The 25,947-nt window shown below is 37.8% G+C and overlaps 1 protein-coding gene across 4 annotated transcripts in view; it reads right to left on the bottom strand.

Annotated features, from left to right (window-relative positions):
* The window catches only part of myo5c (myosin VC), a 51,047-nt gene that overhangs the window by 12,460 nt on the left and 12,640 nt on the right, over positions 1 to 25,947 (bottom strand). For 3 of the 4 annotated variants that reach the window (XR_012400181.1, XM_073942683.1, XM_686051.8), the window contains exons 12-38: positions 25,454 to 25,594; positions 24,844 to 24,966; positions 23,146 to 23,229; positions 22,945 to 23,073; positions 21,646 to 21,743; positions 21,433 to 21,519; positions 21,040 to 21,151; positions 19,614 to 19,825; positions 19,302 to 19,467; positions 19,069 to 19,215; positions 16,609 to 16,773; positions 16,439 to 16,532; positions 16,303 to 16,366; positions 16,030 to 16,210; positions 15,206 to 15,299; positions 15,051 to 15,114; positions 14,884 to 14,964; positions 13,061 to 13,241; positions 12,892 to 12,985; positions 11,086 to 11,149; positions 10,835 to 11,003; positions 9,567 to 9,651; positions 9,399 to 9,497; positions 8,968 to 9,122; positions 7,600 to 7,689; positions 6,168 to 6,318; positions 899 to 1,202 (exon numbers count right to left, since the gene is read on the bottom strand). Coding sequence is in view for 3 of the 4 variants with exons in the window: in XM_073942683.1 (XP_073798784.1) it covers positions 899 to 1,202; positions 6,168 to 6,318; positions 7,600 to 7,689; positions 8,968 to 9,122; positions 9,399 to 9,497; positions 9,567 to 9,651; positions 10,835 to 11,003; positions 11,086 to 11,149; positions 12,892 to 12,985; positions 13,061 to 13,241; positions 14,884 to 14,964; positions 15,051 to 15,114; positions 15,206 to 15,299; positions 16,030 to 16,210; positions 16,303 to 16,366; positions 16,439 to 16,532; positions 16,609 to 16,773; positions 19,069 to 19,215; positions 19,302 to 19,467; positions 19,614 to 19,825; positions 21,040 to 21,151; positions 21,433 to 21,519; positions 21,646 to 21,743; positions 22,945 to 23,073; positions 23,146 to 23,229; positions 24,844 to 24,966; positions 25,454 to 25,594 (3,434 nt within the window). In the remaining variant the exon portion in view is untranslated. The remainder of the gene's footprint in view (positions 1 to 898; positions 1,203 to 6,167; positions 6,319 to 7,599; positions 7,690 to 8,967; positions 9,123 to 9,398; positions 9,498 to 9,566; positions 9,652 to 10,834; positions 11,004 to 11,085; positions 11,150 to 12,891; positions 12,986 to 13,060; positions 13,242 to 14,883; positions 14,965 to 15,050; positions 15,115 to 15,205; positions 15,300 to 16,029; positions 16,211 to 16,302; positions 16,367 to 16,438; positions 16,533 to 16,608; positions 16,774 to 19,068; positions 19,216 to 19,301; positions 19,468 to 19,613; positions 19,826 to 21,039; positions 21,152 to 21,432; positions 21,520 to 21,645; positions 21,744 to 22,944; positions 23,074 to 23,145; positions 23,230 to 24,843; positions 24,967 to 25,453; positions 25,595 to 25,947) is intronic. The other variant, XM_073942684.1, reaches the window with a different exon arrangement.

The raw sequence follows: 25,947 nt of genomic DNA, 5'->3' as shown, positions 1-25,947 counted from the left end.
GCAACTTTTTGATCACAAGTTCAACTCTCTAACATTTAGGCCAGCTCTCTAACAATTAGGCCATGGCTGCCCCAAATACCAAATACCAGGACTTGAACCTGTAATCTTTCTATCACAAGTCCAACTCTTTAACCATTAGGCCACAGCTGCCCCAAATGTGGAACTCGAATCTGCAACCTTTCAATCACAGGTTCAACTCTTTAACCATTAGTCTGCCCCAAATGCCAAGATTCAAACCTGCAAGCTTTTGATCACAAGTTCAACTCTCTAACAATTAGGCCATGGTGTCCCCAAATGCCGGGACTCGAACCTGCAACCTTTTAATCACAGGCCTAACTCTCTAACTATTAGTCTGCCCCAAATGCCATGAATTGAACCTGAAACCTTTCTAACAATTAGGCCATGGCTTCCCCAAATACCAGGACTCGAACCTGTAATCTTTCGATCACAAGTCCAACTCTCCAACCATTAGGTCACAGCTGCCCCAAAAGCGGAACTCGAACCTGCAACCTTTCAATCAAAGGTCCAACTCTTTAACCATTAGGCCGAATCTGGCCCAAATGCCAGAACTTGAACCTGCAACCTTTTGATCACAAGTATAACTCTCAAACCATTAGGCTGCCCCAAATGCTGTGACTCAAACCCGCAACCTTTGATCACAAGTCAAATTCTCCAACCTGCAACCTTTCGATCACAAGTCTAATTCTCTAACAGTTAGGCCATGGTGGCCCCAAATGCCGGGACTCGAACCAGCAACCTTTCAATCACAAGTCCAACTCTCCAACCATTAGTCTGCCCCAAAGGCCGGGACTCAAACCTGCAACCTTTCGATCACAAGTCCAACTTTCTAACCATTAGGTTAGTCTTTACTGTGACCTTTGAACACACATGTACGCACCTGATCTGCATGCCCTTGCGGCAGGAGCACAGGTCCTTGCGGAGCAGGATGCAGTTGACGGATGAGGAGCCAATGAGGTAGAAGAGCTGTCTGACGATCTGCCCCTGCAGCTGCGGCTCCATGCCCTGCTGACACATGCTGGAGTTAAAGGTGCTGAGCTTCTGCAGGATGGAGCTGACGCTGAAGGCCTCAGACGTGCTGGAGTCTCCGCCATCCTCAAACACACTGCTGGAGCGCTTGCGGAGACCGGTGGGCTTCATGCTGGAGATTCCCTGGAGACTTTCATGCTCCAGCATCCCTGGGACTAAAGAGAGAGACAAGAGAAGATCGCCTAAAGGCTTTGTTCACCTTGAGATGAATATTCTGTCATCGTTTACAGTTGAAGGGAAAATTAGTTTTATCTTTGAATGCATTTTTAAATATTTCCCAAATGATGTTTAACAGAGCAAGGAAATTTTCACAGTATGTCTGATAATATTTTTTCTTCTGGAGAAAGCCTTATTTGTTTTATTTAGGCTAGAATAAAATCAGTTTTTACTTTTTTAAAAGCATTTTAGGTCAATATTATTAGCCCGCTTAAGCAATATTTATTTTTGATCGTCTACAGAACAAACTGCTGTTATACAATGACTTGCCTAATTACTTTAACTTAGTTTAGTTTAGTTTATATAGCACATTTTTTACAACACAACGTTGCCCAAAGTGCTGAACACCATCAATACTAATTAAAATATTTCCTACATCACATTCATAACAATTAAAACATAAGGCTAAGCCCTCAACATTAAAAAGGCTCAAATGCTAAAGAACAAAGATGCAGTTTGAGAAGCTCTTTTTTTAAAAAAAAAAAAACACAGTTTAAGCGTGTCTAATGTGGGGTGGAAGCTTGTTCCAGGGGTTTGAGGTGACAACAGCAAAAGCACGATCGCCACTTCGTTTACACCCGGGCCTTAGTGCAGAAAGAATAAACCGATCAGTGACCTAACCAGGATTATATACATGTAGGAGGTCTGACAAGTAAGGTGCAGTGGTGGAAAGAGTACTGAAAAATCATACTCAAGTAAAAGTACCATTACTTGCTTAAAAATGTAGTGTGAGTAGAGTAAAAGTATCTGTTGTAAATATTACTCAAAAGTACGAGTAAAAAGTAGACTTTTCTAAAGTACTCAAGAGTAGTGAGTATTACGCTGTTAAAAGTTGATGCATTTACATGTAATTTGTGGATGTGTGTGTAAACGTAACATTCTGTAGTGCATCGAGTTATTGTCCAGCAGGCACACCACATCATAAGACAATAATATTAGGTTAGATTTAGGTTGTGATGTCAGCTGACCAAAATTCAATGTCTAGCCAGCGTCTAAAGACACCGTATTTTGATGTCCAATAATTAGAAAGTGACCAAAATCCAACGTCAAGCTAGGATCTTAAACCAACTTCAAATTGACGTCAAATATTGACATTTATTCATCAGGTATGACAACCAAAATCCAACATGTGATAGATGTCATAGTGGTAATGTCCACACAACATCAAGCTGTGACATCATTAGACGTTGTTTTATGGTTGATTTTAGGTTGGGCATTAAAATTGGCCTAACGTTGGTTTCTGATGTCAACCCGATTTTCAATTCCGAACAGAATGCAACATCCCCACGACATTTGGGTACAATGTCAATCTGACGTCATGTTGACGTCTTGTCCCTGTTGGGTGTTTAAGGCCATTTCGGTCATCATACAGTAAATATCCGTCATCTTCTCATCAGTGACATGCATCTAAACAGTCTCTGGGTCAATGTGTGTAAAGATTTTGGACATTTTAATGTATTAAACAGTGTGCTGCAATGATAAATCGCCCATGTCTTACCTTCGATGAGCGATTTGATTGGACAGGAATCACAGGACAATAGAGTAGTGACTGCAGGTTGAGGGAAAGTAGTGGATTAAAAGTAATAATACTGCACTAAAAAATGTACTCAAGGGAAAGTAAAAGTAAACATATTTAAAACTACTTAGTAAATTACAATTCCTGAGAAAAACTACTCAATTACAGTAACTTGAGTATTTTTAATTAGTTACTTTACACCACTGGTAAGGTGGTGCCAGATCATTTAAGGATTTAAAAACAATAATTAATCATTTAAGAATCAATTCCTGACCTAACAGGCAGCCAGCCCAGAGAGGAAAAAACTGGGAATATGTGCTCATACTTGCAGGTGTGCAACATATGTAACATATATACACACACACACACACACACACACACACACACACACACACACACAAACACACACATATATATATATATATATATATATATATATATATATATATATATATATATATATATATATATATATATATATATATGTAAAGACACACACACACACGTATATATACATATAAACACACACACACACACACACACACACACATATATATATATATATTTTTTAAATTTTTTATTTATTTATTTATTTTTTTTAGGAGTATGCTGTTGTATTTTGCACTGTCATTTTATTTGCACTGTTTGTATTTTGCGCTGTCGCTGTATTTGTACTATTTGTATTTTGTACTGTCTGGAGCCGGCACGAAAGATTTTACTCATCATAGCACACGTGCTGCTGCTGATGTGACAGGAAAAGTGATTTGATTTGATTTTGATTTGGTATTTTGACTAATACCCACATGCAAAGAGCTGCAAGAGCCAAGTCTTCCCAACATAAAAGCATGGATCACCTTCTCAAGGTCATTAAAAGAGAAAAACGACTTCACTTTCGCCTAGTTCAGCCTTTGAATGTCACTTTGAGCTGAATACTAGTATCTTGAAAAATATCTAGTCGAATATTATGTGCTGTCATCATGGCAAAGATAAATCAGTTGTTAGAAATGAGTCATTAAAACTATTATATCACTTAAAACTCTACTGCTTTAAAACATTAAAAAAAGAGATTAAAATATAATTATGAATCCATATGAATCAGGAGGATTAATCCAAGTCTGCTAGACAAAGGGACACGAACGCTGTACAAGATGAACAGATTTCATTTAATCAGGTATGACTGAGCTTTTGTTTGCTTGGATTAAACCACTTGACTCATCCGGATTTAGTTTTTAATCTCTTTTGCAATATTTTTAAGCATCAGAGCAGAGTTTTGAGCAAACTGAGAGACATGCATTCATGCACATTTTGACCCTAGAGAGATACCTAAAATATATATAATTTAAAGAATAAGGACTATTCTTCTTATTATTATTACATTGATTCATTATTAAGCATTATTAGTAAGTGAGGGGACGACACTCAGTGGTTAGCACTGTCACCACACAGCAAGAAGTTTGCTGGTCCGAGCCCCAGCCGGGTCAGTTGGCATTTCTGTGTGGAGTTTGCATGTTCTCCCCGTGTTGGTGTGGGTTTCCTCCGGTTTGCCCCACAGTCCAAAGGCATGCGGTATAGGTGAATTAAATGAGCTAAATTGGCCATTGTGTATGAGTGTGTGTGAATGAGTGTGTATGGGTGTTTCCCAGTACTGGCTTGCAGCTGGATGGGTATGCGTAAAACATATGCTGGATAAGTTGGCTGTTCATTCCGCTGTGGCGACCACTAATGAACAAAAGGACTAAGCCGAAGGAAAATGAATTAATGAAGGCCTATGCTTTTTTTAACCCTTCATTGGGTGAAGAACCATATACGACAACTTCAGTGACATTGATTACAACATAAAAGTTCTTGTAACAACCTCAAATAACCCTGTAACAACCCCCACATTGTTTTTCCAATGAGTATTTCAATGCTCCGGGTATGTGTTTACTGTTTGTGTGTTCACTTCTGTGTGCAGTGGTGTAAAGTAACTAATTACAAATACTCAATTTACTGTAATCGAGTAGTTTTTCTCAGGAATTGTAATTTAGTAAGTAGTTTTAAAAATGTGTACTTTTAATTTCCTTTGAGTACATGTTTAGTGCAGTAATCAGTACTTTTACTCCACTACTTTTCATCAACCTTCAGTCACTACTTTCTTTTTTCTTGTCTATGGGGATTAGAAATATCAGTCCTGTGATTCCTGTCCAATCAAATCTCACATAAAAGGTATATCGCCTCATAATGAGCTACCTCAAATTAGGGTTGATCAAAAGAAATATATTAATGCAATTCAAATATATAATATTTGATTTGATGTTTACTTTTAAGTTATTATAAATATATAATTATATCGTTTAGTTATAATGATTAAAATATAAATATATATATATATATATATATATATATATATTTTTTTTTTTTGGTCAAATAATTTTGTGGCTAAATAGTATCAGTTCAGGCACCGTTCTGGCACCGGTACCATTTTAAAAGTATCGATTTAGCACCAGTATTGAAATAACCCCAAATGATACACAACCCTACCTCAAAACATGCAGGCTTTATAATTGCAGCAAACAGTTTGGAAGCATTACAAAGTGCACAAGATGTCCAAAATCTTTACATGCTTTGACCCAGAGACTGTTAAGATGCATGTCGCTGATGAGAAAATGACAGATGTTTACAGTATGATGATCGAAATGGCCTTAAACATCAAGCAAGCACAAGATGTCAACATGATGTCAGAATAAAGTTGTACCCCAGTGTCATGGGGATGTTGCATTTTGTTTTTCCATGAAAATCATGGAAGTGTCAGCATATGATGCCAAAAGGACGTTGGATGTTTGCTCGATATTGGATTTTGGTCACTTTCCAACACAACCTAAAGTCAACCAAATATCAACGTCATTTGATGTTGTTATTGAACAAATAACGTTGTCCTTAGACGCTGGCTAGACAATCTAACCTAATGTTAATGTCTTATGATGTGGTGTGCCTGCTGGACGATAACTCGATGCACTACAGAATGTTACGTTTACACACACATGCACAAATTACATGTAAACGCATCATCTTTTCACAGCGTAATACTCACTACTCTTGAGTACTTTAGAAAAGTCTACTTTTTACTCGTACTTTGAGTAATATTTACAACAGATACTTTTACTCTACTCACACTACATTTTTAGGCAAGTCATGGTACTTTTACTTGAATATGATTTTTCAGTACTCTTTCCACCACTGGCTGTGTGTGTGCACTTGGACAGGTTAATTGCAGAGCACAAATTCCGAGTATGGGTTGCTGTTCTTGGCCACGTCACGACTTTCACTTTCACTTTCAATGAATGCCCTATAAACGTGTTTGGACAGTTTGTGAGCAATCATAAGCACATAATCATATGTGTTTTCTCACTGATCATAGGAAACAGCGCATCCTCCATGACGCTGATGAACTGATGGTAGATGTTGATGGCGAGGTCGCTGAGTATCTGACGGTGCTCCGAAAGGTCAAAGTTCTTCAGGCAGTTTTTGTTCTGCCGGGGAGTGTTGTGCTTCATGAACTCCTGTTGAAACAAGGAATCATTTCTGTTGGTTTCAAGCATTATAAATGACAAGTACTGTCAGTATTCTTGCTACTTGAATGAAGGGCGGGGCTTAATTTTATCCATGTGGATTTGATCGGATCATTTATGTTTAATACCATTTCTAACACAATTACCATATCGCTAACATGAAATATGTACTTATTTTCATGCTTAGCATGTTCTTTTCAAGTTTATAGCATGTTAAAGCATATAGCAAACATGTTTGATACTTTTTAACATGCATTACCTTAAATTAAAACTACGCTACCATACCGTATCTTAGCCTGTTGCTAGTGCACTTCTCCCTTGTTTCTACATGGCTATTATGCTTAACACATGCTTAGCTTAGTCAGTTAATAAAGCGTTAATTGACATGCTTCTTTAATTTGTAATACCTTGCTAGAATGTTGCTTGTATGTCTGATGGAGCATTTCTGCAGCTCTGCACAAGACGTTTGGCCAGCGGAGAAATTAAAATAGTCGTGCCCAACTGAGTCTGGTTTCTCTCAAGTTTGTTTTTTCTTCACTTTCGCCAATCGGTAAAGTTTTTTTCCCTCTCTGCTGTCGCCTCTAGCTTGCATGGTTTGGGATCGGTAGAGCTACGCATCGATGGATTTGCTCTTCAGTGTTTGGACTCTCAGTAGTGATTTTTAAACCACAATGAACTGACTGAACTGAACTGAACTTAAACTCTGAAAACTGGACTACACTGCTCCAATTTAACATGACCTCTTATGTGAAGCTGCTTTGAGACAATCTACATTGTATAAGCGCTATACAAATAAGTGAAGTTTTTAAACTAATTTCGAGAGGAGCATGTGATATAATTGACTGCAGCTGGCCACCTATCTACACTCATTAGTTAGCCAATCAGATCTATCCTAACTTACTATAAGTAGCCAAGGTAGTTTACTCCCTTATCTTCGTTTTCCGAAGAAACCCCCTCATCCACCCCCTTTCTCCTTTACAAAAAAGGGGAGCTCTCGAGAACCACCTGATCTCGTACTCCCCTCACATGCTCTATGGACCTGGCGGGAGCCCTGGGCTCAACTATCTCCGAGCTCTGTGTTCTCTCCCGGGACAGCATGCCAAACCTGCTTACAGTTGACCAGCAATATCTAAGTGTGAACTCTTGAAAGGTGAATTGAAATTGATTTGAATTAGCACATTTCTAGCATGGGAAGACGAGTGGATTTTGAAGACCACTACAATTGTAATGATATGTGTTTTTTTATGGTCACTGTAATGAGAGAGACCTCACCTCTTCCCCGCTGTACTGTTTGAGGCAGTTCAGGAAGTGATACGTGTTTGAGAGCCAGAAGGACAGAAGTTCAAAATTCTCCTGGTGCTCCTGAAATCACAGTCATCATCATCATCATCATCATCAAGAACAATTTAGAGCATCTGTGCTTTAAATGTTCGTTCATTTTCTTGTCGGCTTATTCCCTTTATTAATCCGGAGTTTGCCACAGAGGAATGAACCGCCAACTTATCCAGCAAGTTTTTATGCAGCGGATGCCCTTCCAGCCGCAACCCATCTCTGGGAAACACACACACACACACACACACACAACGGATAATTTAGCCTACCCAATTCACTTGTACCACATCTCTTTGGACTGTGGCGGAAATGCGAACATGCAAACTCCACACAGAAACGCCAACTGAGCCGAGGATCAAACCAGCGACCTAGCGACCTTCTTGCTGTGAGGCGAACGTGCTACCCACTGCGCCACTCCGTCGCCTAGCTTTAAATGTATTTAAATGTATAACCAAGTAATGTAATTATTACATAATATATTTCAACAAACAATGTATGATGAAATATAATAATCTTAAATAAAAAAAATATTTAAAATTTAAATACATGCATTATAAACAAATGCATTACTCAAGTAAAAAAATATATATAAAAACTTTAAATTATAAACTTGATTTGTATTATTATTTAACTTATATCATATTGCATTTATTTATAATGTTATTTTATAATATTTCTATAAGTATTCATATGTAGATGATTGTAAAAATGTAATACAATGTCTATGTTATATTACAATCGAACATATTATCTTAATAAGGTGTAAAAACGATTATTAAGTCATAATTTTAATTTTCCTCCCAGCAATTCTCATGTGTTTTACTTCAAAGGTAGAACAATAATTCATTTTAATAATGATAATAATAATTTAATTATTCATTTTCTGCTTTATTTTATTTTTGCTGTAAAAAAGGGAAAATTCACTTAAATTAAAAACATCAAAAGCAAATCATTATAACAATCTACAGCTGACATATACAATAACAACAACAACAACAAATAATAATTTTCCCAGAGATGGGTTGCAGCTGGAAGGGCATCCGCGGCGTAAAAACTTGCTGGATAAGTTGGCAGTTCATTCCGCTGTGGCAACCCCGGATTAATAAAGGGACTAAGCCGACAAGAAAATGAATGAATGAATAATAAAATATTTTCTATTGGAGCATCTAGCATGATTGACAGGTGAATCCCGCCCTCACGCCAGTAAACATCAATTAGCGAACAAAAAGACGTTTAATCCAAAATAAAAGTCTTCCTGAATACCTCCGAGTACTTGAAAGAGCCTTCTGTACATGAAGCATGTCTCACCGTGATGACCTCTTTGACGGCTGTTATAATGTTGTTCATGAGGCACTTGAGTTTGTTTCCGTCATTCAGATAATCTGCGTGTCTCACACACATGAAGAGCAGATGAGCAGCCAAACCAGGGATCATATTCACACCCACACCGCGAGGCTTCAGCTCTGAACAGCACAAAACAATCATCAATTATGATCCTTCCACTTTAATATATACAGTACAGTAATATATACAAAAAAATATTAATAATAGTTAATAATTAAGACCCTAAAAGGTTTTTTTATATAAAAACTGCTTTTATTCTAGCCAAAATGAAACAAATAAGACTTTCTCCAGAAGAAAAGATAATATAGGAAATGCTGCGAAAAATTCTTTGCTCTGTTAATCATTATTTGGGAAATATTTGAAACAGAAAAAGAAATTGACAGTCATTTATTTACCCAGGATGAGTATCCGGATCAGCCTGCCTTCATCCTCCTTCTTGTACTCCAGCATGCCCAGGTACTCTTTGGGTACGGCTGGAGCTGCTTTCTGATTGGCTGATGAGGAAATCAAACATCAGATCTGATTGGCTGAATGTAATATTAGGTGACTGGAGAGAGTTTTACCTGCAGCGTGTGTTTGAAGAGCTTTGATTTGGTCTTGAAGTCGCTTTATTAATCTGTCCTTCATGTCTAGCTGCTCCTCGAAGTCCTGAAAGCAGAAGAAAACGTCAGAATATTTTAGATTAAGATTAGTATCTTAAAATATTTGGCGAAGATGAAATGTCAGATTGATATTTTAAACAAAGCCAATTCTTTATTTAATTCATTCATTCATTTTTCCATTTTCTTTTCGGCTTAGTCGCTTTATTAATCAAGGATCACCACAGCAGAATGAACCGCAAATTTATTCAGCACGTTTGACTCAGCGGATGCTGTGAGGCAATCGTGCTACCCACTGCGCCACAATGACGCCCAAATTAAATAATTAATTAGTGTATAATAAAATAATGACATAAATATAATAATATAAATAATTTTATTTTATAAATAATGCAATTCATTTTAACAAAAAAAACATTCAATTATAATTACATAGTAAAATATATATATTTTAAATCAGCTTTTTTATGATTATAAATATTATAATAAAAATATATAAATTTACAAAACATTATATAATATTCAATATTATATTAGCTAATTCATAAATAAACACTTATAAATAATAACCTGTTATAAATACAATTTCCTAAAAGTTTTTGGACCTAAGACTGATCCCTGCGGTACACCGCAGGTTATGTGATAGATTGATAGATGAAAGTACAGTTAAAAAGCTATATGCATGTATAGATATTTATTGAGGAGTCTATATAAAATATATATACAGTGGGCAGAAATATTTTCCCTCCTGTCAATTTTCTTTTTCAAAAATTTCCCAAACAATGTTTAACAGAGCAAGGAAATTTTCGCAGTATGCCTGATAATATATTTTTCTCCTGAAGAAAGTCTTACTAGTTTCTTTTTCGGGTAGAATAAAAGCAGTTTTTCATTTTTTAAACCATTTTAAGGTCAAAATTGTTGGCCCTCTTAAGCAATATTTTTTTGGATTATCTACAGAACAAACTATAGTTATACAATGACTTGCCTATTTAACCTAACCTGCCTAACCAACCTAGTTAAGCCTTTAAATGTCCCTTTAAGAAAAATATCTAGTAAAATATTATGTTCTGTCATCATGGCAAAGAAAAGAAATCAGCAATTAGAAATAAGTTATTATTATTTTTAGAAATGTGTTTCCCTCCGTTAAACAGAAATTAGGGAAAAATATAAAAGAATTCAAATTTAAGAGGAGGGCTAATAATTGTGACTGTATATGCATTTCACACACAGACCATATTCTCAGCGGTGAGGCGTGAAGTCTCCAGTCGGAGTGTGTTTTTGGCTTGGCTCTCTGTGATCTGAGCTTTCTTTAGCTGCTGGTTCTCCTCCTGGAGCTCAGAGATCTGTCTGTCCGTCTCCTCTCTCCTCCTCTGGCTCTCTGTCAGCTCCTCCTGCAGGCGTCTGTGAGCAGAAGCACAGCAGATGCAGCTTCAGCCTCGAGACACACCGTCTGCAGCCGAAAAACAGTGTAACAAACGCTCACCTGCGCTGAGACTGCTCCTCTTCAACAGCCAGATGGAGCGCACTCGATAACTCCTTCAGTTTCGCTGCAAGCGTAAAGTTATTTTTATTACGTAAATAATTAAGCACATGTGTTTGGACTTGTGAGGGTAGCCGGAACACCCAGAGGAAACCCACGCCAACACAGCGAGAACATGCCAACTCCACACAGAAATGCCAACTGACCCAGCCAGGGCTCAAATCAGCAACCTTTTTGCTGTGAGGCGATGTTGCTACCCACTGTACCACCGCGACACCTTTAAAATTGATTTTAGCTTATCATTTAGATGCATTTTATGGTAAACATGTTGCTAGCATGAATTACAATTTTGATAGCATAGTTTTGCATGTTGCTAGCTTGTTTTAACTCTATGCTAGCATGTACGCATTTTTTTTTTAACATGATTAACATTGTAACACTTCTAGAATGTATTACACTATCCTATTATACTATCCTAGTTTCTAGCATGATTGTCACATTGCTAGCATGTTTTAGCCTATTGAAAGCATGTTTAATACCATTAACCCTGCTGAAAAATCCAGCTTAAACCAGCCTAGGGTGGTTGGCTGGTTTTAGCTGGTTGACCAGGCTGGTTTTAGAGGGGTTTTGGCCATTTCCAGGCTGGTTTCCACCCATTTCCAGCCTGGTCCTAGCTGGTCAGGCTGGAAAATGACCAGCTAAATCCAGCTAAAACCAGCTTGACCAGCCTGGTTTAAGCTGGACATAGCTGGTTTTGGCTGGGCTCCCAGCCTGGCTAGGCTGGTCAAGCTGGTTTTAGCTGGTCATCTCCCAGCCTGACCAGCTAAGACCAGGCTGGAAATGGCTGGAAACCAGCCTGGAAATGACCAAAACCCCTCTAAAACCAGCCTGGTCAACCAGCTAAAACCAGCCAACCAGCCTAGGCTGGTTCAAGCTGGTTTTTTCAGCAGGGAAGCATGTTTAATACCATTTCTAACACAATTAACATATTGCTAACATGCAATATCTATTTTTTTAACATGCTTAGCATGTTGCTTCCAAGTTTATCACATGTTAAAGCACATAGCTGACATGTTTAATACTTTATAAATATGCATTAGCTTAAATTAACACTATGCTGCCATATCTTAGCAGGTTGCTAGTGCACTTCTCCCTTGTTTCTACATGTCTATTATGCTTAATACATGCTAGCATTATTTGACATTCTTCTTGCATTAGGAATACTTTGACTTTGCTAAAATGTTGATAGCCATACCTGCCAATTGTCTATGAAAATCCGGGAGACCTGGGGGGAGGGGGGGTGATGGGTTATGGGTGATGTCTAGGTCTCGGAGGTGAGGTGTCTGAACACAGCTAAGTAACTGTACTATGCAGCAGGGTTTGGGCAATCGCTAAGATCGGGTACTGGGGGGTAATTTGGGTGAAATTGAGTTTTCCGGAAGAAATAACAAAACGGGAGGGTGGTGGGAGATGGGTCTGAAATACGGGAGACTCTCAGGAAAATTGGTTGCTAGTATGTTTGAAGGAACATTTCCAAGACGTGTTGCTAGCATGTTATAGCATATTTAACATATAGCTAACATGCATTTGCTTACTTGAACACTATGCTACCACTTCTATAGTTTTAAAAAGACATCCAATGTGTTTAACACGTACTAGCGTGATATGCTAAAGTGAAATAACACATTTATAACAAGTTGTTGGTGAGCTTAAGAAGTGAAAACAGCCTGAGGTGTGACATCTTATCCTACTGCGCATATCAGGCCGAAATAATATTGTATGTAGCCTGATTAAAAGCCTTTGTCTCACCGCTCATCTCAGCAGTCTGGTCCTGTAACTGGCTCTCCAGCTCGTGTTTGTGGCGGTTCAGCTCTGACACCTGCTGCTTCAGTTCAGGAATCACCTGCACACATAAAGTCCATCAATATTGCTCTGGCATTTTAAACTAACCAAATAAACATATATTATGCAGAAATACCATGTTCTCAGCGGTGAGTCGAGTCACTTCCTGTCCAATGCTTTGGTTAATGTCGCTCTTCTCCTGAAACAAAGCTTGAAGCTGCTCGTTCTCTTTGCTTAAATGCTCATTTTTGAAGATCAGAGCTTCCAGTTGACTCTCGTGAGCGTCTTTCTGCTCTCGCAGTTGAGTTTCCATCACCCTGCAGATAAAGGACCGATAATGTGAGGTGAAAACAAACAGCTTGGTTTAAAGTAGATACGTTTTTTTTTATGTTGGCTTAAATGAAAGAAACATTTAGCACATTTCTAAAATGTTTCAACACAGTGTAACCATGAGTTACATGTTACTAGCATGAATTAGAATACTACTAGCATGTTTCTAGCATGGTTAGCATTGTTAGTGTGCCCTGTGCTAGTTTTTTATGAGATGGAATTTGAAATTAGGAGTAGGAAAGTACAACTCTAGAATGAATTATAATGTTACTAGCATGTTTCTTAAATGGGTAGCATTGTTAGCGTGCCCTGTGCTATTTTTTTAGATGGAATTTGAAATTAGCAGTAGGAAAGTACAACTCTAGAATGAATTATAATGTTACTAACATGTTTCTTAGGTGGTTAGCATTGTTAGCATGCCCTGGGTTAGTTTAGCAAGAGATGCCTTTTGAAATATGGTCTAAAATGTAAAATGCTAGAATGAATTAGAATGTTACTAACATGTTTCTAGCATGGTTAGCACTGTTAGCATGCCCTTGGTTAGTTATGTGCATTTTGAAGTTTGGACTAAGAAAGTAAAATGCTAGCATGACTTAGAAAGTTACTTGCATGTTTCTAGCATGGTTAGCATTGTTAGCGTGCCCTGTTCTAGTTTTTTATGAGATGGAATTTGAAATTAGGACTAGGAAAGAACAACTCTAGAATGAATTATAATGTTACTAACATGTTTCTTAGGTGGTTAGCATTGTTAGCATGCCCTGGTCTAGTTTTGCAAGAGATGCCTTTTGAAATATGGTCTAAAAAGTAAAATGCTAGAATGAATTAGAATGTTATTAGCATGTTTCTAGCATGGTTAGCACTGTTAGCATGCCCTTGGTTAGTTTTGTGCATTTTGAAGTTTGGACTAAGAAAGTAAAATGCTAGCATGAATTAGAAAGTTACTTGCATGTTTCTAGCATAGTTAGCATTGTTAGCGTGCCCTGTTCTAGTTTTTTATGAGATGGAATTTGAAATTAGGACAAGGAAAGAACAACTCTAGAATGAATTATAATGTTACTTGCATGTTTCTTAAATGGTTAGCATTGTTAGCATGCCCTGGTCTAGTTTTTTAAAAGATGGAATTTGAAATTAGGAGTAGGAAAGTACAACTCTAGAATGAATTATAATGTTGCTAACAAGTTTCTTAGGTGGTTAGCATTGTTAGCATGCCCCAAGCTAGTTTTGCAAGTGATGCATTTTGACGTTTTCACTTAGAAACTAAAAAGTTACAATGAATTAGAATGTTACTAGCATGTTTCTTGAATGATTAACATTGTTAGCATGCCCTGGGCTAGTTTTACAAGAAATGCATTTTGAAATTTGGCCTAAGAAAATAAAAATGCTAGAATTAATACCAATGTTACTAGCATGTTTCTTAAATGATTAGCATTGTTAGCATGCCTTGGGCTAGTTTTACAAGAGAGATGCGTTTTGAAATATGGTCTAAGAAAGTGAAATGCTAACATGAATTTGATTGTACAAGCATGTTTCTATCATGGTTGGCATTGTTAGCTTTCCCTAAGCTAGTTTTGCAAGAGATGAATTTCGAAATTTGGTCCAAGAAAATAAAAAAGCAGATTTAAATCATACTTAGCAGCTCGCTCCATGCCATCAAAAGCAGTGATTAGATCAGCTCCATCATCGTTATTATCAGAGGCTTCTTCATTGAGCCTGGAAAAAAAAAAGAAAATTCAAATGAAGCTAATCCAAACTGCCTAATAACAATTAGCAATGTTAATCCTAATATTCTGACACACCTCTGGATGAGATCTTGCTCTGTAGCATCACCAAGCAGCTGCCTCGTGATCAGATTCATCTTAGCTAACAAAAACAACAACAATAAAAAAATATATGAAAATGGCTCAGAAGACAAATCATAAACCATGAATGTGAGCTAAATAATGTTTAGCACCTCTGGCTTGTAGATTTTGAGCTCTCAGGGTTTTTTCAGCTTCAGCTCGTTGAATCTGCAGGTTGTTGATTTCTTTACGTAAATCTGGTATGACCTTTAAATGATACAAAAAATAAAAACATTTATATCTAAAAAAATGATCTGCACTATAAGTCATTTACTTATTGCCATTTAATGAATGGATTATTTGGAAATGTTCTCAGATTAATTTTTTCAGTTTTATATATTTACGCACAAATTTATTGATTCGTGTATCATTTATTCCATGTTTCAATCTTAAATGCATCACAAGTACTTAAAAACATAATAGGGAATCTCAAAAATGTGTCTTTTAAGTTCATTTATTCATTTTCATCTGCTTTTCTGGGGTCGGGTCACAGGTGAGAACTCCAGACTTCCCTCTTGACAGACACTTCCTCCAGCTCCTTCAGGGAGAACCTAAGCCGCTCCTCACCCTATCTATAAGGATGCGCCCTGCCACCCTGCGAAGACCAAACTAATTTGGCTGCTTGTATTCGAGATCTTGTTCTTTAGGTCATGACCCAAAGCTCATGACCATAGGTGAGAGTAGGAACAAAGATTGACCTGTAAATCGAGAGCTTTGCCTTTCGGTTCAGCTCCTTCTTTACCACAATGGACCGGTACGTCGATGTACTGATCGACCTGTCAATCCCATGCTCCATCCTTCTCTCACTTGTGAACAAAACCCCAAAATACTTGAACTCCTCCTCCTAGGTTAAGGACTTTATTTTAAGTTTCTGTTTAAAAATCCTCATATCGTTACTAGAATGTGTTTTAAAGCCTTGTCATTTTATATACGCCACCTTGACGTGTTTGGTGAGCTGCAGCATTTGCTCTTGCAGTTCTGTGTTGGTCTTCACGTCCTCCTCCACTTGCGTTTGCAGTCTGATTCGCTCCTCTCTCAGTCTACGGTTTTCCTCTTTTATCGCCACAATTTCTTTGTCCGAGTCTTCCTTCTGCAGTTCACTGTTGTGCTCTGCCACCCTGACAAAACAGAGAACAGATTTGGAAAATCAGATTGATGGGCAACAACATTGATTTTGGGGTGAACTGTCGCTTTAAGAAAGAGATCTTACTTTCTTAGTCTTTCCTCTCTTTCTAAATCTTCCATCAGCTTCCGCTTCACATCCTCAAATTGATCTGAAAAACAGATTTTTCAAAAGTTACAGTCTTCGTTTTGACTGTTCTGAAATCAGTCAGACCACTCTTTACCTTGCATCTGCACAGTCGTATCTTTGAGTTTCCGCTCCAAAGCCTTATTTTCCTCAACAAGCTTCTCTTTGTCATTCTGAAGCACATCGATTGCCTTCGAGAGAAGAAAGCAAAGTGAAGATCCTCAAAATTATCTTCAATATTACAAAGATATTGCGTAGCACTTTTACCTGATTGGCCTCCTCTGAGTTTGTTTTCGCCCTCTGCACTAAAGCTGACATCTCATTGGTCAGTTTTCCCAGCTCCGCCTCCAGAGCCTGAATCTTTTCTAACCCTTGAGCCCGTGCGTTAGACAAGCTGGTGAGTTTCTCCATCAGGCCACAGTTCTCTTTATTCTAAGAAGACGTTTTTGTATAAAATAACTTACTGTAAAGACCATTCAAAGGATACAAGTGCACTGTAAAAAATGCTGAGTTCCACGCAATCAATTTGTGTTGGAACGACATGAAGGAATTTAGTTTACAAATTTTAGTGGATTGAACATAAAACAATTAAGTTGTTGCCCCAAAAAATGTCAATGATTGTGTTGTTTCAGCAAATTTTAAATAAATAGTTTGACAGCAAAAGTCATTTTTTAAGTGTATAATGCAAAGTATACACAGTCAAGCCTGAAATTATTCATACCCCTGGGTTGGAAACGAAACAAACAAGCTAAACAACTGGAAGGGGTGGACTGTGGCATTATAAAAGATATTGCTTTAGTGTTTCTCTCGTTGTTCTTCACAGCTTCACAGAATTTTTTAATTGGTTTTAGAGCATGGATCGTTAGTTACTAGGGTGTTTGAGTGGTTTTAGGGCATTGATTGTTAGTTACTAGGGTGTTTGAGTATTGATCGTTAGTTATTAGGGTGTTTGAGTGGTTTTAAGGCATTGATTATTAGTTACTAGGGTGTTTGAGTGGTTTAAGAGCATTGATTGTTAGTTACAAGAGTGTCTGAGTGGTTTTAGAGCATTGATCGATGGTTATTAGAGTGTTTTATTGGTTTTAGAGCATTGATTGTTAGTTACTAGGATGTTTGAGTGGTTTTAGAGCATTGATTGTTGGTTACAAGGGTGTTTGAGTGGTTTTAGGGCATTTATCGATGGTTATTAAGGCTGATTTATACTTCTGCGTCAAACGCCGGCGTATGCTATGACGCTGATGCATAGCCCTTCCCTGTGGCCGTCGGCGTGGCTGATGTGCACCTCTCAAAAAATATAACTACACGTCACAACGACGCGCAGCGCAAGCTCTGTGATTGGTCGGCTTGGTAGTGCTGACGAGTCTGGGTGGGACCGAGAGCTGCGTGAATGGTGCGAGCCTGATGGAGCGATTGTTTACAAGTGTGGAGTCCCGTGAAAGAGCTCTGGATGGAAAGTTTTGTTTTGCGTTTACCTCATAGTTAAAGTTGTTGCACGTCTGCCGGTTCCTGCCTCAAAATGAGCGAGTTTGAGCCACTTGTACATCCCGGAAGTGTTCAGGAAAAGCTAAACAGCAGCTAAGAAACTCAACACAGAGGAACATTTACACCTCACTGCCAACTAGTGTTTCGGAAGTGTTAATGCAGACCAACAGAGACAGCGCGCAGAAGTATAAATGCACAGCTACACGCGTTGCATGCGCCGTGAGTAACGCTGGTCACTTGACGCAGAAGTATAAACCAGGCTTTAGGGTGTTTGAGTGGTTTTAGGGCATTGATCGATGGTTATTAGGGTGTTTTATTGGTTTAAGAGCATTGATCGTTAGTTACTAGGGTATTTGAGTGCTTTTAAGGCATTGATTGTTAGTTACCTGGGTGTTTGAGTGGTTTTTGGGCATTGAGTGTTAGTTACTAGGGTGTTTGAGATGTTTTAGAGCATTGATTGATAGTTACTATGGTGTTTGAGTGGTTTTAGGGCATTGATCGTTAGTTTCTAGGATGTTTGAGTGGTTTTAAGGCATTGATCGTTAGTTACTAGGGTATTTGAGTGCTTTTAAGGCATTGATTGTTAGTTACCTGGGTGTTTGAGTGGTTTTTGGGCATTGAGTGTTAGTTACTAGGGTGTTTGAGTGGTTTTAGAGCATTGATTGATAGTTACTATGGTGTTTGAGTGGTTTTAGGGCATTGATCGTTAGTTTCTAGGATGTTTGAGTGGTTTTAAGGCATTGATCGTTAGTTACTAAGGGTATTTGAGTGCTTTTAAGGCATTGATTGTTAGTTACCTGGGTGTTTGAGTGGTTTTTGGGCATTGAGTGTTAGTTACTAGGGTGTTTGAGTGGTTTTAGAGCATTGATTGTTAGTTACTAGAGTGTTTGAGTGGTTTTAAGGCATTGCTTGTTAGTTACTAGGGTGTTTGAGTGATTTTAGGGCATTGATTGTTAATTAATAGAGTGTTTAAGTGGTTTTAGGGGATTTATCCTAAGTTTTTAGGGTGTTTGTTTAGTTTAAGGGCATTAATTGTTAGTTACTAGGGTGTTTGAGTGGTTTATGGCATTGATCGCTAGATACAGTACTCCTGTAGGATTTAATGAAGACTACAACTCCCATGATTCCAAACCCAGTCATGCTGTGATCAAACTACGTCTTTGTTTGTTGTGAATACCCGCCCTCTAGTGGTCAAAATGACATACTGACATACGCATTTTCCTCTGTGTTTTTGAATGACTGTACCTGCTCCTCTACTTTCTTACGCAGCTGCTGGACTCTGTATGATAGCTGAACATTAATGACCAGCCGCCGCATGGTTTGAAACCGCCGGCGCACCAGCCACGCTCGAGCATATTTCTGCAGAACCAGAGCCTTATGTTCTGCCACCATCTACAACGACGCAAAAAAGACACATAATCATTACAGAGCAATATCAAATAATAAGGTATTAAACAAAGAATAAGAAGTCATTTTACCTTTTTGTAGCGTTTGCGAGCCATCCATCCTCTGGTGAAGGCCTGTATGGTGACCGCAGCTCTCAGGACGAGCTGGTAAATCCTCCGTACCAGAAAACCGCGGCAGTGTCTTTGGATCACTATTGCAGCCCAGCCCTGCTTCAACGCCTGAGCTGTCACTGTGCATCTAAGGTGTAAGGTTTATTTGTTTTCTGCATGGCAATGCCAGGATTGAATTATTGCAGGAATTACATCCGTACGTCAATACTAAATACCCCAAAAAAGCTAAATAAATTTAATTAAATTGAAAAAAGAGAAAGTTTTAACTGTCACCTGATCTGCTTCTTCCCGCGCACGTACAGCTGTATGATGAGAGCCGCCTGTCTGATGTTCAGAAAGCTGCGTCTTTGTCTCCAGCCCCTCACGTGCTTCTGGATGGTCACACAAGCCGCTCGCAGATGATCTAAACGCAGCTTCTCCAGATACGCCACCTGCCCGGCCCGGAAGAAGATCTTGGTCCGACCAAACTTGTACTGATTGGAGTCCTGAAATGGAGCAGAAGAGATTTTGTTCAAAGCAACGTTATTTTTATTCATTCATTTTCTTGTTGGCTGAGTCCCTTTATTAATCCGGGGTCACCACAGCGGAATGAACCGCCAACTAATCCAGCACGTTTTTACGCAGCGGATGCCCTTCCAGCCGCAACCCATCTCTGTAAAACATCCACACACACACTCATACACTACGGACAATTTAGCCTACCCAATTCACCTCTAGCGCATGTGTTTGGACTTGTGGGGGAAACCGGAGCACCCGGAGGAAACCCACGCGAACGCAGGGAGAACATGCAAACTCCACACAGAAACGCCAACTGAGCCGAGGCTCGAACCAGCGACCTTCATGCTGTGAGGTGTCAGCACTACCTACTGCGCCACTGCGTCGCCTGCAAGGTTATTTTAGTAAGCAAAAATTTAAACAAAAACTACGAATATTGGTCAATGAACGTTTATGTTAACGAAAATCCAAAAAAAAAAAAAAAACAATAAACTAAAACATAATTCTCGTCACTAGAAATCGAAAAAAATATATATTTTTTTTCAGAACTTTTTTTTTTGCGTGCATGTATGTTGTGCGCACACGATATGTATGTCTAAGTTGTTTACGCTATTTGTATTTCATGCGCACGCCATGCGTAGGTCGTGTGCACGCAATACTACGGTGGCCGGGAAGTGCAAAACAACATTACAAAGTTTGAAAGCTCGAGGCAAATTTATATTTTGAAAAACATTTTTACTTATCATCAGACACAATTACATAGGAAAAACAATTTTACAAAGGACGAAACAAATTTACATATTAGAAAACAAATTAACAAGACGCAAAACACTTTTACAAATCCCGAAACAAATTAACAAGACGCAAAACACTTTTACAAATCCCGAAACAAATTTACAATTACAGATTCCCTGCGGAAAGGGAATGTACCACACCCCGGAAGTGACGTAGAATGTACCACACACCAGTAGTGAACCGGAATGTAACACACACGTCTTGTGCACACGATATGTATGTCTATGTTGTGTGCTCATAATATGTATGTCTATGTCTTTATATGCATTACATATGTCATGCGCACGCGATATGTATATGTCTATGTTGTGCGCACACAACATGCATGTCTTTGTCATGCGCATGCGATATGTCTCTGTTGTGATTACGCGATTAAACTTTTAGATCTACAAGAGTCTGCTTTTCTTACAGGAATGAGTCTCTGAAGAACCGTCCTGCACGTCTGCTTCTTCTCTCCCAGCTTCAGCTCCGACTGGCTCATCAGGATACTGTAACGGCTGTAAAACTCAACGTACGTCCACCTGTAAGGATAGATGGAGCCTTTAAATGTCACTTTAAGCTGTATAGAAGTGTCCTGAAAAATATCTAGTCAAATATTATGTGCTGTCATCATGGCAAAGATAAAATAAATCAGTTATTAGAGAGGAGTTATTAAAACTATTATGTTTAGAAATCTGTTGAAAAAATCTGCTCTCCGTTAAAGAGAAATTGGAGAAAAAAAAATAGACAGGAGGGCTTATAATTCTGACTTTAACTGTAATGTCTGCAACTAATATAAACATGAAGAAAAGCCTGTGTTTACCTGGATGGGTAACTTTGAGCGCTGATACGGATGGTTTCCAACACACCGCAGGCCCTCAGCTGCTGAACCACACGCCTGGAGTCATACCTACACGCACACACACACACACACAGAAAGAGAGAGAGAGAGAGAGAGAGAGAGAGAGAGAGAGATAGAGAGATAAATATACTATATACAAGCAAACAGACTCAATAGTTCAGTATTGTTACCTACTCGAATGGCAGTTTTTCCTCATTGGGTTTAATGCAGCGCACATAATGAGGTGTCGTGGCGTTCAGCGTCTCCATCAACAGGTACAAGGAGCTTCGAAACTATGATAGTGTGGAAAATAGAAAAATGTTAGGGTAATTCGGCAAGTCATTTTATAACGGTTGTTTGTATTATAGACAATTTAAAAACAAATATTGCTTAAGGGGGGTAATAATATTGACCTTAAAATGGTTTTTAAAAAATTTTAAACTTTATTCAAACCAAAATAAAAAAAAAATAAGAAAATAAAAATATTTTCAGACATACTGTGAAAAATTTCTTGCTCTGTTAAACATCATTTGGGAAATAATTAAAAAAGAAAAAAAAAATCACAGGAGAGCGAATCATTTTTTACGTAATACAAAGAAAAAAATTTATTTAAAATATATTTATATAATATATATAGATATATACACATTTATAAGATATACTATAGAGCTGCCAGATATATATATATATATATATATATATATATATATATATATATATATATATATATATATATATATATATATGTAAAATATAGAATTATTAATTGTAACAATTTGAAACTGTCAAAAAAAAATTTATGTAAGATTTGACATTTGAATTATGAGGAGAAAAATGAAGTTTCGGGATATGAAATTGGAATTTTAGGGGTGACACAGTGGCTCAGTGGTTAACACTGTCGCCTCACAACAAGAAGGTCGCTGGTTCAAATCCCGGCTGGGCCAGTTGCCATTTCTGTGTGGAGTTTGCATGTTCTTCCAGGGCACCCTCCGGGTGCTCTGGTTTCCCCAACAGTCCAAACACATAAGCTATAGGTGAATTGAATAAGCTAAATTGGCCGTAGTGTATGCGTGGGTGTGAATGCAAGAGTGTATGGGTGTTTCTCAGTGCTGGGTTGCAGCTGGAAGGGCATCCGCTGCGTAAAACATATGCTGGATAAGTTGGTGGTTCATTCCACTGTGGCGACACCAGATCAATAAAGGGACTAAGCCGAAAAGTAAAGGAATGAATGAATGTGTTGTGGTTCATTCCGCCGTGGCGACCCCTGATGAATAAAGGGACTAAGTCAAAGGAAAATGAATGAATGAATGAAAATTGGAATTCTGAGATTCAAACAAGGAATTAGGAGAAAATGCCAAGACTGCAACATCAATAATAAGAACTGCTAGAATTTTTTTAATTCTAAAATCTAGAAAAAAAGTCTGAGCTACACATTCTGATGGTTCAATTAGTAATTGCTTTTTTAATTGAATTTTTTAATGGTGTTTTTTGTACCTTGTCTCCTACAGTGCTTCTGAGCTGCTTGTTTGACGCTTTGACTCTAGGTTGTGCCGGAGTCACTTTGATGATTTTATGGCCAGAATCTGCTTCCTCCTCTTTAAAAAATCCTGCCAAGAGAGCAAACTAACCACCCAGATATTAAACCCACAACAGTGACATGAAACTTCAGAAATCATTTGAAATAAAGGCTGATACCTGACTAGCACGCATGATATCCACCAGCTCTTCATAAAGCGTGTCTCTGTTCTTCTCCAAAAAACCTTTACACTGATATTCTACCTAAAGAAAACACTTTCAGCACTTTAATTAGCATTAATAAGACAGTAGAGTCAATTATTAGTTAATTAATGTTCAGACGTGTTGTATTCCAGCAGAACAATTAACAAACTAAAAAAAAAAACATATTGGAAAGCTGTGAAATGCAATGTACAAAAAATGTGTATTGAATTGTATGTCTTTATTTATTGATTTATTATTATTATTATGTTAATAATAATTTTTTATTTGATTCCTGGGGTCCTATCATACACCCAGCGCAGTGTGGCGCAAGGCGCGGCGCAATAACCTTCTGGTAGTTTCAGCTTGGCGCAAGAGTCGTTTTGAGGCGTTGCGCTACGCTGTTTAAATAGCAAATGCATTAGCGCTCGTTTGTGCGCCCATAGGCGTTCTGGTCTAAAAAGGGAGGCGTTCTGAGGCGGACCGCTGGCACGTTGCTATTTTGAGAAACTATATTAGATTTTTCATTAGACCAAAACTAACAAGGTCTAAACTCCGGCGCAAAGTTGCGCCTCGCTTGCGCACTGCTTAATACACACAAGAGAGCAATAGGCAAATATCTTTACATATGAAAAAATGTAAATATTAAGGATATATATAGGATATAATAAGACTAGATATAGAATATAAATATAAAGGATTAAAATATTACAAAACATATTATTTTCTAGCCTACATAAATATGAAAAATCACTGCTTTTATGTCTTCTTCATCTCGGGAGGCTTTTTCAGTTCATTCATAACAATTTGCTTTTGTATAATGTTATTATTATTAGCAGTATTATTTATTATATCCATATTTATATTTCTTTAATTAAAAACAAGCTTAGATTTGCCCACCTGTCAGGTTTTAGACCATATGGGGCACAGCATGTGTTTTAGGATATAACTCAGATTTTTGACCACATTTGGTTATTATTATTAATTTATTCGTTTGCTGGAAATTAGAACTGAATTTAGAAATAGTTTTAAAACGAATATTTGCGCCTAACAAACGAAATCAATTATTTATAGACTAATTGATGTCTGTGCGTAAAGGTTTCCATATCCAAGAGCGAAAGTGAAAGTGATCCATTATCTCTCATTCTCACGCAGTAGATGCTCTGTTTAACAGTTTTCTGTTAAAAAGCTGTTAACTGTTAACTGTTTGCTAGTGAAATGCTCAGTTTTTCCACTTAGACTTACTTTGTGTTCTGTAAATAGCGAATGCGCTCTTGACGCGACGCAGCTGACTCTTAAAGGGAATGGGAGATGAGACTCTAATTGGTTTATTCTCAAAACACACCTATAACTCATTAAGAAAATAAACTCAACCCTTTTAGATCATGCACTGAAGCGCAAGGCAGATTTCCCGTCCTTAAATTGTCCTTAAAAAAAGTCCTGACACGCCCTGAAAGCGTTTGTGCCCTGCGTTTTGCGCTCTGCGCATGGACCGTCAAAATAGAGCCCCTGATGTTTCAATGTTTCAGAACAAGTTTGTAATTTTCAAATAATAGGTTTGGAATTTTAAAAGTTTTGCCAAACTATTTTTAATGCATTTTTAGAGTTGCCAATCAAATGGCAATTAATTTTTTTTAATAAATAAACAAACAAACAAATAAATGAATAGTTTCTCACCTTATCAGCAAAATGCTGAATCATGAAAGAGTCATTAGACAAACGAGGCTTCTCAAACAGCGGCTTTGAGCCTAGAAAATTGTACAGTTTTTGCAGCCAGTTTTTATCAGTGCCTTGCGGGAACTGCGAGATATCAAAAAAGACTTTGTTAGTAAACAAACTAACACAATACACACAAATCAATCATATTCTGTTTATTAAAATCTAATTTATATGCATTTCAGAATGTGTATCTTCTAAAACAGCCAATCGGAACATAGCTACTTAATATTCAGCAGGGAGGTGTTTTGAACCAATGATTTGATGTGGGTGGGGCTACTCAACACAATATAAACCAGCTCTTCTTCACATTCTTTTATCACAGTTAAGACAGAATATTTTACCGACAGACATTTTAAATGTTTGATACATTTTTTCTGTGATATATTTAGAAGTTGTATCTTTTAAAACCGCCAATCAAAACACAGCTGCTTAATATTCAGGTTTTGATTTATATGTTTTAAACCAATGAGATTACAGTGTGGGCGGGGCTATGCAATTAAATATAAACCATCCCTTTCTTCATTTTAGTTAGGACTGAATATTTTCTCCACATTATTCTTCTTCTCACCAGACACTCCTCATCTAGAAGGTCCAGAATGCCCATCTTAGCCTCGATGAGATCAATAACGGGCTGATTGTCGTAGAAATCGATCAGCGTCCAGGGAATGTCCTCCTTCATGTACTCCTCCTGCTCCAGTTTAAACACGTGCTGATGGGATGATAATCAGTGACACGTTTTTTTTTTATAAATTACACTTCAAATCAATTTATTTCTCACAACAGACATGACAATTGCACACTCTTACTGTTACTCTTAATAAAGTATAGTTTAGGGCTTAGTATGTGTAATGATTGGGGTGGCAACAGAGGTGAGGATCCAAATGCAGATTTATTCAAGAGTGGTCGGGCTGGCGAGTTTAATACAGGAGCAAATGGTAGCATGAGGGTAGTCGTAGTTACAGGCAAAGAGGTCGCGGCAAGGGGCAAAACAACCTAAACAATAAATAAACAAGGGGTCAAAAACACGTATCATTACGGATAACAAGACTCAGCCCCGAATGT

Source organism: Danio rerio, chromosome 25 (genome assembly GCF_049306965.1).
Source record: "Danio rerio strain Tuebingen ecotype United States chromosome 25, GRCz12tu, whole genome shotgun sequence".
NCBI lineage: Eukaryota > Metazoa > Chordata > Actinopteri > Cypriniformes > Danionidae > Danio > Danio rerio.
The sequence above is the reverse complement of the archived record's forward strand: the minus strand, read 5'-3'. Positions and strand labels throughout refer to the sequence as shown.